This window comes from Elephas maximus, chromosome 21 (genome assembly GCF_024166365.1).
Source record: "Elephas maximus indicus isolate mEleMax1 chromosome 21, mEleMax1 primary haplotype, whole genome shotgun sequence".
Taxonomy (NCBI): domain Eukaryota; kingdom Metazoa; phylum Chordata; class Mammalia; order Proboscidea; family Elephantidae; genus Elephas; species Elephas maximus.
In genome coordinates, this window is record NC_064839.1 from 43712472 (window position 1) to 43724716 (window position 12245).

General features: G+C 42.8%; 1 protein-coding gene across 1 annotated transcript in view; it reads left to right on the forward strand.

The window, feature by feature from the left end:
* VAT1L (vesicle amine transport 1 like) overlaps positions 1-12245 on the forward strand; it is a 195023-nt gene that overhangs the window by 104334 nt on the left and 78444 nt on the right. The window contains exon 7 of the mRNA XM_049863957.1: positions 2560-2754. Within this exon, the coding sequence (XP_049719914.1) occupies positions 2560-2754 (195 nt within the window). The remainder of the gene's footprint in view (positions 1-2559; positions 2755-12245) is intronic.

A 12245-nucleotide genomic window follows, 5' to 3' on the forward strand; every position in this document is an offset into this window, starting at 1 on the left:
GATGGAGGCTCAAAGTCCCCTGCCTGAAACAGAGGCGCCAATTACCAGAATGCATTGTAGCTGCAGGTCCAGGATGAAGACTTTGTTTTTCAATGGTCCCATGTTAGTAGGTCAGTTAGAAGTGAATTAGAGAGGGGGCATCTTTCATGCTAAGGAATGAAATGATGATTTGTTCTGGAAGGACCTGGAAAGGAATTGTCTGCTCTACATTCAAGAGAGGCTTAGAAATTAGAGGCATATTTGGACCCACGCGGGGCTTTTGTGCTCAGCTGTCTTAACTGCCCTCTACCTTAAAACTCCTGCAGATCCAGTGCTTCCTCTTTGTCAAATGTGCCCTTTGCTTTCAGACTATAACAATGATGTAATTAACAGGTGAAGCTAACGTTTAGCGGTCAGTCTTACTCCTGATCCAGAGAGCTTATTCACTAAATGAAATGCACGCTTCCTGGCTTAAGATGCCAATAAAAGAAGTTAACATTTATAGAAAAAACCAAAACCGAACCTAGTGCCATCAAGTCGATTCTGACTCATAGCAACCCTATAGGACAGAGTAGAACTGCCCCATAGAGTTTCCAAGGAGCACCTGGTGGATTCGAACTGTAGCACTTAACCACCATGCCACCAGGGTTTCCAGGATTTACAGAGCACTTCTAAAAGCTCAGAAACCCTGGTGGCATAGTGGTTAAGAGCTACGGCTGGTAACCAAAAGGTCAGCAGTTCAGATCCACCAGCTGCTCCTTGGAAACCCCATGGGGCAGTTCTACTCTGTCCTATAGGGTCACTATGAGTTGAAATCAACTCAACAGCAACGGGTTTGGGTTCTTTGATTTCCTATTTGTCAGACACTCTCCTAAGCACTTTTTTTCTTTTAACACATTACTCCTCAGGATGACACCATGAGATCCAGTGAGGAAACTGAGGCACAGAGAGGTTAAGTTAAGACTTGCCTAAAGTCACACAGCTAGTAAGTAGCAGAGCTGGGACTCAGCTCCAAAACTCTCTTAACCACAACTGTGTGGCAGTTGTAGATTCAGCAAGCGTGTATTCCACAGACGTTCATTGAGGTGTTGCAGATACTCTGAAAATCAAGTTAAATAATTACATATTTTCTGCCTTGTTTTTGATGGCAAATAGCCCATGGCCAAAAGTATTGCTCTTGTTGAGTCAGCCCTCAGGCTCTCCTGGAATGTACCTTGGGAAAGAATTTTCCTCATTCCTGTCTTCAACCTGTCTTCCCCACACTTATTTTCCCAGCAACATTATTTTCCTACATTTAAAAAAAAAAAAAACCTTTTATTATTGTGAGCCTCTTCAGTCTTTTTCAGGAAGAAGCAGGATATAAATAAACACTGATAACACACATATTATAAATGTTCGTAATTGCTGATTGCATTCCTCTTTGCCTTCTGTATTAACACTAATATGAAGCATTCCACCTCTTCTCCAGAGACTGGAAGTTTGAATTTCTAAGCTTTAGCCAGAACCAAAGGGAAAGAAATTAAATTAGAACAAAACAATTGGACCACCATTTCTGTAGGTTGTCGATGGATTATTTACTTACTTTGGTGTCTCGGGGGAGATGAGGGCCTGAAAAGAGACAGCCGCGTTTACCAGCCACATTTATCCCACTCAGGAATTCTTTAGACCGGGGCTTCACAACCCTGGTGCCATTGACATTTGGGCTGGCTAATTGTTGTGAGGGGCTGTCCTGAGCATTGTAGGATGTTTAGCAGTGTACCTGGCCTCTACCCACTAGATGCCCTTAGCACCCTCTCCTCCCCCAGTCATCACAACCGAAAATATCTCCACATATTACCATATACACACGACAGGGAAGGCATAATTGCCCCCAGTTGACAACCATTGACTTAGTCCCAACACTCTGGCTTCATCACTCCTGCATGCCATTCCTTCCTATGTTACATTTCCCTATTTTTCTTTATCTGATGGGCTTCTACCTCTGTCTCCAGGTTTAGCCTTGTTAACCCCTTTAGGGAGCTGGTCCCATAGTCAGAATCTATCACTACATTCTGTCCCCACCAACCTTTGTAACTTCTCTGCTGCTCTACTCCCTTCATCAACCCATTACAACCACCATCGTTTATTAAGCCCAGCCTAGTGATTTACACATAGTTCTACCAGGAAATCTCAGAGGCAATATCACACCACTTAGCCATTTGAGAATGCTGAGGCACAAAGAGTAATGGCAAGCAAGTAGTGGAACCAGGATTCAACCTCCAATGGTTTAGCCCCATAGCCAATGATCCTAAAACTACACCTTAGTATTTCCATTACAAGTGGCCTAGTCATTGTTTTTGTAAAGCGCTCTGTCTCCCACCTAGATCCTGAGCTTCTCTCAACCATCACTGACTCCCATGTATTCATAGCAATTATGGAAAAATTAATAATTCCATAATTGTTGGGCTTAAAAAAATAGCCCAGCAAGAGCTAACTGTTGGTCAGCTGGAATCTGCCCAAGTGTAGCTTCTTCCTCCCCCTGTATTCACTGATAATATTAATGTTTGGTTCCTTGTAACCTGGTGCCATCTCTTCTTCCAGTGGTGGCAGGTGGAGAAAGTGAATCCCATCAAGCTGTATGAAGAGAACAAAGTCATTGCGGGGTTTTCTCTTTTAAATCTGCTCTTCAAACAGGGCCGTGCAGGCCTCATCCGAGGAGTGGTGGACAAACTTATAGGGCTCTACAATCAGAAGAAGATCAAGCCTGTGGTTGACTCCTTATGGGCCCTGGAGGAGGTGAGAATGGTGTTTTCCTCAACCAAATAACCTTTTCTTTTTTGTTCAGGTATGTTTGGGCAACCAGACACAACCTCTTATTAAATGATTTTTCTCTAAGTTTGTTTGTTTTAAGAGTCATTGTCTTATAGTATAGGGTTTTAGATGTAAGAAATGCTTTTTTACGTAACGTCAAACTACAGGTCTCACCACACCTGCGTGCCATGAGCCCTCCCCAAGTAGGCCACCAAATTTTGAGGGATGTGTAAAATTCACCTTGGTCAAAGAGAACATATACATAGTTTCAGGGTCATGAACACTGTTGCCTTGTGCATGTATGAGATCATGGGCCAGGTAGACAGTGGCTCAGAGCTGAAATTATTTGTGTGCTAACCCCAAATGATTTGAGTCTACGCAAGACATTGTTAGTTGTCATGATGGATGTTGTAATCATTGCTGAATTGTTGAGCCGAATGTTGGATTGTGTCTTTTCTTTAAGTGATCTGCCAAAAATGTTAGTATTTAAAAGCATCCTTTGGTCACAAAAATATGAAGAACCCTTCAGGTAACCTTCTAAGGATATTGAAGCATAGACTGGTTGTATTGGCTCAGATGGGACTTGCTAGGAGGAGGCAGGGTCTAGAAAATTCTCCAAGATAAGGCAAGGTTTGGGTATTTGGGAAGTCATTCATAGTAGCTGTACACAGGAGAAAACTAAGACATATGGCCTGGGTTTTAGAAAGCATTTAAGAAACCCTTCTAAGTCAGGGATTTGTAACCTTAGCTTCAGGGAGCCATGAGCCCCCTGAAAAAAATTTTCATGGAGGTGAGGTACATTGGAATTTAAGTGCCTTTATTGTGCTTTTTGGGGATATATGGACACCTTTGAAAAAAATCCATAAACCCTAAGTTCGATGGAACAGAAAGTAGCTGGCCTCCTAGCACTAAAGCTGGTGATATTTGCCAGAAATTGACTACGCTGGCCAAAATCTGATGGCTTCTCTAAGCACAGAAACCCCCCAAAAAAGCCTTTTGGGGGTCACTATGTAATCAAGTAGAACTGATCCTGAATCTGTAGCCCGTGAGTGACCTATATAATCCTCTCTGACAATTTGTTATCATGGATGGTCTTAAAAAATCCAACCACCAAAAAACCTTGTTTCTTATAGGAACAATTTCTAAATTAACCAAAACCATAAGGAGAAAATAAGCTGAGTCCACATTCCAGAAATGAATAACATTGTTACCATTTTAGTTTGCTTCCTTTCAGCCTTTCTTCTGTTGTAAATGATCATTGTGATTCAATTTCTTGCTAAATCAAATCAAACAATCGTGTATGCCTTCTGTTGTGTAATTTCCAAGATTGGCCTATCATTATAATTTTCTTAAAAATATTTTTAATTTAATGTGTCAGATGTCCATATGCCATTCACCCTAGTATCTCAGTGGAAGAGGGAAGGGCTGACTGCATAGTTACCAAGTTCTTGATGGGCCATGAAGAGAGAAAACTGGGAATAGTCGAGGCCAGGGCTAAGGGGTGAATTTGCCGTCAAGTTGATTCCAACTCATAGCAACCCTGTAGGACAGAGTAGAACTGCCCCATAGGGTTTCCAAGGAGTAGCTGGTAGATTCGAACTGCAGGCCACTTGGTTAGCAGCTAAGCTCTTAACCACTATGCCACCTGGGCTCCATGAGCAGAAATTAAATTCAGTGCCCAAATGGATCCAGCAAATCTGGGTACACTTAAGCATTGAAATTCAAGAGGGGTCCAGTTGACCCAGTGGGTCCTTGAAGCAATAGGTGTTTCTACCATGGTAATGCAGTGGTTAAGTGCTCAGCTGCTAACGAAAATGTTGGTGGTCGGTTCCAACTCTCCAGCCACTGCGCACAGAAAGATGGAACAGTCTGCTTCTGGAAAGATTTACAGCCTTGGAAACCCTGCGGGGCAGTTCTACTTTGTCCTATAGGATTGCTATGAATTGGAATTTGAGTTGACAGCAACGGGGTTACCATATTAATGGTAATGGAATCACCAAATATTTATTGAGTAGACACTATATATCCAGCACTGTACAGATAACTGAGGATTCAGTGGTGAAGAAATGGGCAAGATTCCTGGCCCTTATGGAGTTTACATTCAGAGGGCAAGGGAGGGGCAGAAAAATACTGAAGTGAAGAAAAATTAGCAGGGTATTTGCCAATTGTGATAAGTGTTTGGATAAATTAGAATGTGTTGGTGAATAAGTAGGGGGACTTAGTTTACAGTGTTTCTCAATCTTTCTTGATTTCATTATTGCTCCCCACAGTATTTAGACCTTTTTCTCTAATCATCCCCCAAGAAAAGAGCCTTTTTAGATATTTTTTCCTAATCATCCCTCTATGAAATTTTAATACCATAGATACATTCATTATATATCTGTGTGCTGTATGTATATTTGTGCTTTATACATAAAAAAGAGTAAAACTTTTTTCACTCCCCCAAGATCCAATTTTTACCCCTTTGGCTATTCTCTCTCCCTCTAAAACCAGTCCACTTACCATCAAGCTGATTCTGACGCATGGTGACCCCATGTTTATCAGAGTAGAACTGTGCTCCATAGGGTTTTCAGTGGCTGATTTTTCAGAATTAGATTGCCAGGCCTTCTTCTGAGGTGCCTGTGGATGGATTTGAATCTCCAACCTTTTGGTCAGCAGCCAAGCAACAGGAACCATTTGCACTACCCAGGGATCTCCTCCAACCATTATATTTATCACTGGTTGAATTTATCTTGTTCATTCATTTGTTGACTTGTTTAAAGTCTTGTCTCCTTTCCACCAGAATGTAAACCCTATGTGAGGATAGATCCTGACTACTTTATTCTGTGACAGAGTAAACCAAAACAAAACCCATTGCCGTTGAATCAATTCCGACTCAGAGTGACCTTACAGGATGGAGTAGAACTGCCCCATAAGGTTTCCGAGGCTGTAAATCTTTTTAAGGAAGCAGACCGTCACACCTTTCTCCTGTGGAGCAGCTGGTGGGTTCGAACTGCCAACCTTTCAGTTAGCAGCTGAGTGCTTAACCACTGTGTCACCAGGGCTCCAGCACAGAGTAGGGACTCCATAAATATTTATTACGTGAGTGAATTAATGACTTCACCAACACACAGAACAATGGCTGCTTGGATATGTTCTATGTTTGACAATAAATACTTGTTGAATAAATAAATAAATGAACAAGCTATACTAAAAGAAGATATTACCTTAAGACAGGGTTTCTCAACCTTGGCAATATTGACATGTATCAGATAATTCTTTGTGGTGGAGGCTGTCTTGTGCATTGTAGGATGTTTAGCAGCATCTCTGGCCTCTACTCACTAGATGCCAGTAGTACCTCCTTCCTCCTAGTTTTAACAACCACAGTCCCATGTCCCTTAGGGAGAGGGAGATGCAAAACCTCCGCCTGTTGAGAATCATTGCTTTAAATGAAGATGCGGGATGAGATATCCACCAGCCAAATAAAGGAGTTAGGAACCCCGGTGGTGTAGTGGTTAAGTGCTACGGCTGCTAACCAAAGGGGTAGCAGTTTGAATCCTCCAGGCGCTCCTTGGAAACTCTATGGGGAAGTTCTGCTCTGTCCTGTAGGGTCACTATGGGTCGGAATTGACTTGACAGTACTGGGTTTGGTTTGGTTTTTACCCTTCCACTGGAAACCCTGGTGCATAATTGTTAAGAGCTACAGCTGCTCACCAAATGTTGGCGGTTTGAATCCATCAGGCACTCCTTGGAAACTCTATGGGGAAGTTCTGCTCTGTCCTGTAGGGTCACTATGGGTCGGAATTGACTCAGTGGCAATGAGTTTGAGCCTTCCGCTGAGGGAGACAGATGCCAGCTGCCTGTTTGCCAACAAAAGCTCCCACAGCCACTCATCAATAACACCTACAGACTTTCTGAGGGCTCTTTTCAGCAATATTTACAGACATCTGTTTAGAGCTGCAGTTGGGCCAAACTCAGCTATTTATGAAGCCCACACAGTTCTTCTGGACTTGAAGAGAGTAGAGCATGCTTATTACTTCTGAACCTCAGAAGGAAGACTATAATGATATTTTCCCCCTCCTCTTTGGCAAATGATTACACAAAATTGCTTTTCAGGCCAATTCTGTAACTTCATCTATGGGATATAAAGCCCCTACGGATTAAGAGAAAAATTTCCCAGGCTCTCTGTGCCCTCAGACTAGAAGATTTAATAATATCAGAGACTATTAAGGTTCCTTCCTCAGTAACCTGTCTTTGACTTTATTATAAATTTAATACATAAAGCGGACTGGATACATTGCAGCACTGGGTTTGCCTCCAGGTACTAAAAGTGCAGCTGTACAAGAAGTTGGAAAAAGTTAACCTCTCCGTAGTGGGCTGGATGTTAGTTGCCCTTGAGCTGACTCTGACTCTCGGCAATCTCCAGTATAACAGAATGAAACATTGCCTGGTCCTGCGCCGTCTTCAGGATCGTTGGTATGTTTGCATCTTCCAGCAGTATATTGGACAGTGTTCTGCTGTGATCTATAAGGTTTTCGTTGGCTAATTTTTGGAATTAGATCACCAGGCCTTTCTTCCTAGTCTGTCTTAGTCTGGAAGCTCTGTGTGGAGATCTTGGCAGTTTTTAAAATCTTTGATTAAAGGCATTATCTGTAGTATTTTACATTATTTACATAAATGTCTATGACTATACTGTCTATATGATAGCCACTAGCCATATGTGGCTATTTAAGTTTAAATTAATTAGAATAAAAAATTCAGTTGTTCAGTTGCAGTAGCCGCATTTTAAGCTCTCAGTAGCCATGTGTGGCTAGTGGATACTGTATTCACAGATGTAGAAAAACATTCCCATCAATGCAGAAAGTTTATTGGAGCCGGTCACTGAGATGATGTCCTCCTTCACTTTGAAGATAGGGAAAAAATAGTCTCTCCCAGCAATCTGCCATGATTACCTTTTAGCTAATTATGTTAATTATACTGTACCTTGTATTTCTATCTTTGCCTTGGCAGTAGGGATGTTCACTGCCCAAAAGCAGTCACTTATTTGATGTAAGTGTCCCTAATCCCTTATTATGTCTGCCCTGCATTTTTACCTACATGTTAATAGTTGTGGCTTAATTATACTTGTCTTTCATTCTAAGCTATCACAAAATCTATACAGAGATGTTGTTGTTGTTGTTAGGTGCCGTCGAGTCAGTTCCTACTCACAGAGACTCTATGCACCCTATGTACAATAGAACAAAACACTGCCCGGTCCTGAGCCATCCTTGCAATCGTTGTTATGCTTGAGCTCATTGTTGCAGCCACTGTGTCAATCTACCTCGTTGAGGGTCTTCCTCTTTTCCGATGACCCTGTATTCTGCCAAGCATGATGTCCTTCTCCAGAGACTGATCCCTCCTGACAACATGTCCAAAGTATGTAAGATGCAGTCTCACCATCCTTGCTTCTAAGGAGCATTCTGGCTGTACTTCCTCCAAGACAGATTTGTTTGTCCTTTTGGCAGTCCATGGTATATTCAATATTCTTCGCCAACACCACAATTCAAATGCATCAGCTCTTCTTCGGTCTTCCTTATTCATTGTCCAGCTTTCACATGCATATGATTGAAAATACCATGCCTTGGGTCAGGCGCACCTTAGTCTTCAGGGTGACATCTTTGCTCTTCAACACTTTGAAAAGGTCCTTTGCAGCAGATTTGCCCAGTGCAATGCATCTTTTGATTTCTTGACTGCTGCTTCCATGGCTGTTGATTGTGGATCCAAGTAAAATGAAATCTTTGACAACTTCGATCTTTCCTCCGTTTATCATGATGTTGCTCATTGGTCCAGTTGTGAGGATTTTTGTTTTCTTTATTTTGAGGTGTAATCCATACTGATCTTCGTTAGTAAGTGCTTCAAGTCCTCTTCACTTTCAGCAAGCAAGGTTGTGTCATCTGCATAACGCAGGTTGTTAATGAGTCTAATCCTGATGCCCTGTTCTTCTTCATATAGTCCAGCTTCTCGGATTATCTGCTCAGCATACAGATTGAATAGGTATGGTGAAAGAATACAACCCTGATGCACACCTTTCCTGACTTTAAACCAATCAGTATCCCCTTGTTCTGTCCGAACAACTGCCTCTTGATCTATGTAAAGGTTCCTCATGAGCACAAATAAGTGTTCCAGAATTCCCATTCTTTGCAATGTTATCCATAATTTGTTATGACCCACACAGTCAAATGCCTTTGCATAGTCAATAAAACACATGCAAACATCCTTCTGGTATTCTCTGCTTTCAGCCAGGATCCATCTGACATCAGGAGTGATATCCTTGGTTCCACGTCCTCTTCTAAAACCGGCCTGAATTTCTGGCAGTTCCCTGTCAATACAGAGATAGGTGTGTCTAAAAGAATAATTGAAGGAAAAAATGTGATGTTGAGCTTGTTAGGGCCTCTTATCTGTCCCAGAGCAAGAGAATGATTTGATAAAGTGAAGATTAATGTTGAACACTAGCCACAAGGAAGGTGGAATGACCCAAGAGGAGAGGCCGTGTGGGAGTGTGATTGCCAATTTTAAAGAAGCCACAGGCTTCAACTGCAACACCAGACCAGAAAATTCAGAGTGAGTGAAGCCGAGTATTTGAAATGCTCAAATCCAAGTCATGTAGAGAATGAAGGTAGGTAGCAAAGACTCAAGGATGAACCATGGAGCGTCCAACTGAATTATGGCTGATGGCAATTGGCTGGCATGGACCTTCTTTAAAGATTTAAAAAAGGTCCTTCTGAGGCACAGCTGAGGGTGGTGGGAGTGTTTTCAAGGTACCACCAAAATTAGGGTGTGTGTGTTATACTGTGTGCACAGCAGTTATGGAGGTTGTATTGGAGACAGTCTAGCCAGGAGGTCATTGCAGTGTTTGAGGCATGGATAGGTAAGTCTCCGACTGGAGTGGGGGCAGTTGAGTGGGAGTGTCATGGATTGAAATATGTTCCCCGAAAAGTGTGTGTATCAACTGGGCTGGGCCATTATTCCTGGTATTGTATGATTTTCTCATATGCTGTAAATCCTGCCTCTATGATGTTAATGAGGGAGGATGGGCAGCAGTTGTGTTAGTGAGACAGGACTCAACCTACAAGATTGGATTGTGTCTTCAGGCAATCTCTTGAAATATACAAGAAAGAAGCAAGCAGAGGGACAGGGGAATTCATACCAAGAAAGCAGTGCCAGGAGCAGAGTGCATCCTTTGGACCCAGGGTCCCTGTGCAGAAAGCCCCTAGACTGGGGGAACATTGATGAGAGAGCTGACAGAGAGAGAAAGGCTTCCCCTGGAGCTGATGCCCTGGATTTGGACTTTTAGGCTAGTTTACTGTAAAGAAATAAATTTCTCTTTGTTAAAGCCACCCACTTGTGGTATTTCTGTTATAGCAGCACTAGATAACTAAGACAGGGAGAAAGGAGAGAGTCTGAGTCATTGCAAAGGGTGGGTATCAGAAATAAAGGACAAAGGAGAAACAAGAGTCAGAGATGACCTAGAGTCTTTTAACCTGGGAGGCCAGAAATGGGCATGCCAGCAACACCATTTGAGTCAGCAGTGAAAGGAGCTGACTTAGAAAAAATGATTCCTGAGCTGCGAGTTCAATTTATGGTGATGACACAGCATCTAGGTGGAGAAGTCCACCGGGAATTCAAAGTCCACAGTCACAATGGGGATGAGAGAAGAGGGTTAGATATCTACTACTACCACTACTTCTGACATTTATAGATGATTTGCTTTAGAGAGGTTACACTTGCCCCAAGTCCTTGCTTCAATGGAAATTTGAACTCCAGGGAAATCTAATGCATAGAAGTTGTTGAAAAAAAATGGCAGTGAACAAATGAATGAGTGAAATATGTGTATTATGAAATACTTAACACTGTGCATTTATATTGCCAGGTATTATTCCAAGCACTTTACATTAACTCACTTAATCCCCACGATAACCCTGAATGGTGGGTACTCTTACTATGGCCGTGATACAAATAAGGAAATGGAGGCATACAGATGTAAAGTCAGCTGCTCACGGACACACAGCTAGTACGTAGCCAAGGTGGCATTGGGACTCAGAAAGCCTGTCTCTGGAGTTTATGCACTTAACCATACCACTACAGAAAGATGAGGGCTGAGCCTAAAACACAGCAGAGGATGAGGTGCCTACATACAGGCAGTGGCAAAGGGATCTCCATGGCCACCTGACAGGTCATTAGTCTCTACCACTGCTGACAGGTCAGGAAGGACATAGAGGAAGAGACTTTGGATCTGGTGTGGGGTCGTTGTTGACCTTTCGGAAATCAGTTTCAGTAGAATGGAAGTCTGGATGCAGAGGGTCAGAGGGGAATGTGTGGGTAGGACAGGCTGACAGCCAGCATAAGCCCCTCATTTGGCAGTGCACAGACACATGTCTGGAAGATGGCCAGGAGGAGCAGGGTCAAGAGCAAGACTGTTAGAAAGTGGTTGCTAGGACTAGGGGGGTGGTGACTGCTAATGGGTATGAAGTTTCTTTTTGAAGTGATGAAAATGTTCTAAAATTCACAGTGGTAATAGTTACAGAACTTGGTGAATAATACTAAACACAATTGAGTGGTATACTTTAAACAAGTGAATTATATGATATGTGTCTTTGTCATGTAGTGCTGCTGTAACAGAAATACCACAAGTGGATGGCTTTAACAAATAGAAGTTTATTTTCTCACAGTCTAGCAGGCTAGAAGTCCAAATTCAGGGCATCAGCTCCAGGGGAAAGCTTTCTCTGTCAGCTCTGGAGGAAGGTCCTTGTCATTAATCTTCCCCTGGGCTAGGAGCTTCTTTGCAGGAACCCTGAGTCCAAAGGACACACTCTGCTCGTTGCGCTGCTTTCTTGAGATCCCCCACTGTCTGCTCAATTCCCTTTCCTTTTTTTTATTTTTTTATTTTTACTGTGCTTTAAGTGAAATTTTACCAATCAAGTCAGTCTCTCATACAAAAATTTATATACACCTTGCTATATACTCCTAATTGCCCTCCCCCTAGTGAGACAGCACACTCCTTCCCTCCACACTCTATTTTCATGTCCATTTGGCCAGCTTCTGACACCCTCTGGTCTCTCATCTCCCCTCCAGACAGGAGATGCCAACATAGTCTCATGTGTCTACTTCATCCAAGAAGCTCACTTTTCACCAGTATCGTTTTCTATCCCATCGTCCACTCCAATCCCTGTCTGAAGAATTGGCTTTGGGAATGACTCCTGTCTTGGGCTAACAGAAGGCCTGGGGACCATGACCTCTGTGGTCTTTCTAGTCTCAGTCAGACCATTAAGTCTGGTCTCTTTACGAGAATTTGGGGTCTGCATCCCACTGCTCTCCTGCTCCCTCAGGGGGTCTCTGTTGTGCTCCCTGTCAGGGCAGTCATCAGGTGTACCTGGGCACTATCTAGCTCTTCTGGTCTCAGGCCAATGCAGTCTCTGGTTTATGTCATCCTGTCTGTCTCTTGGGCGCATAATTACCTC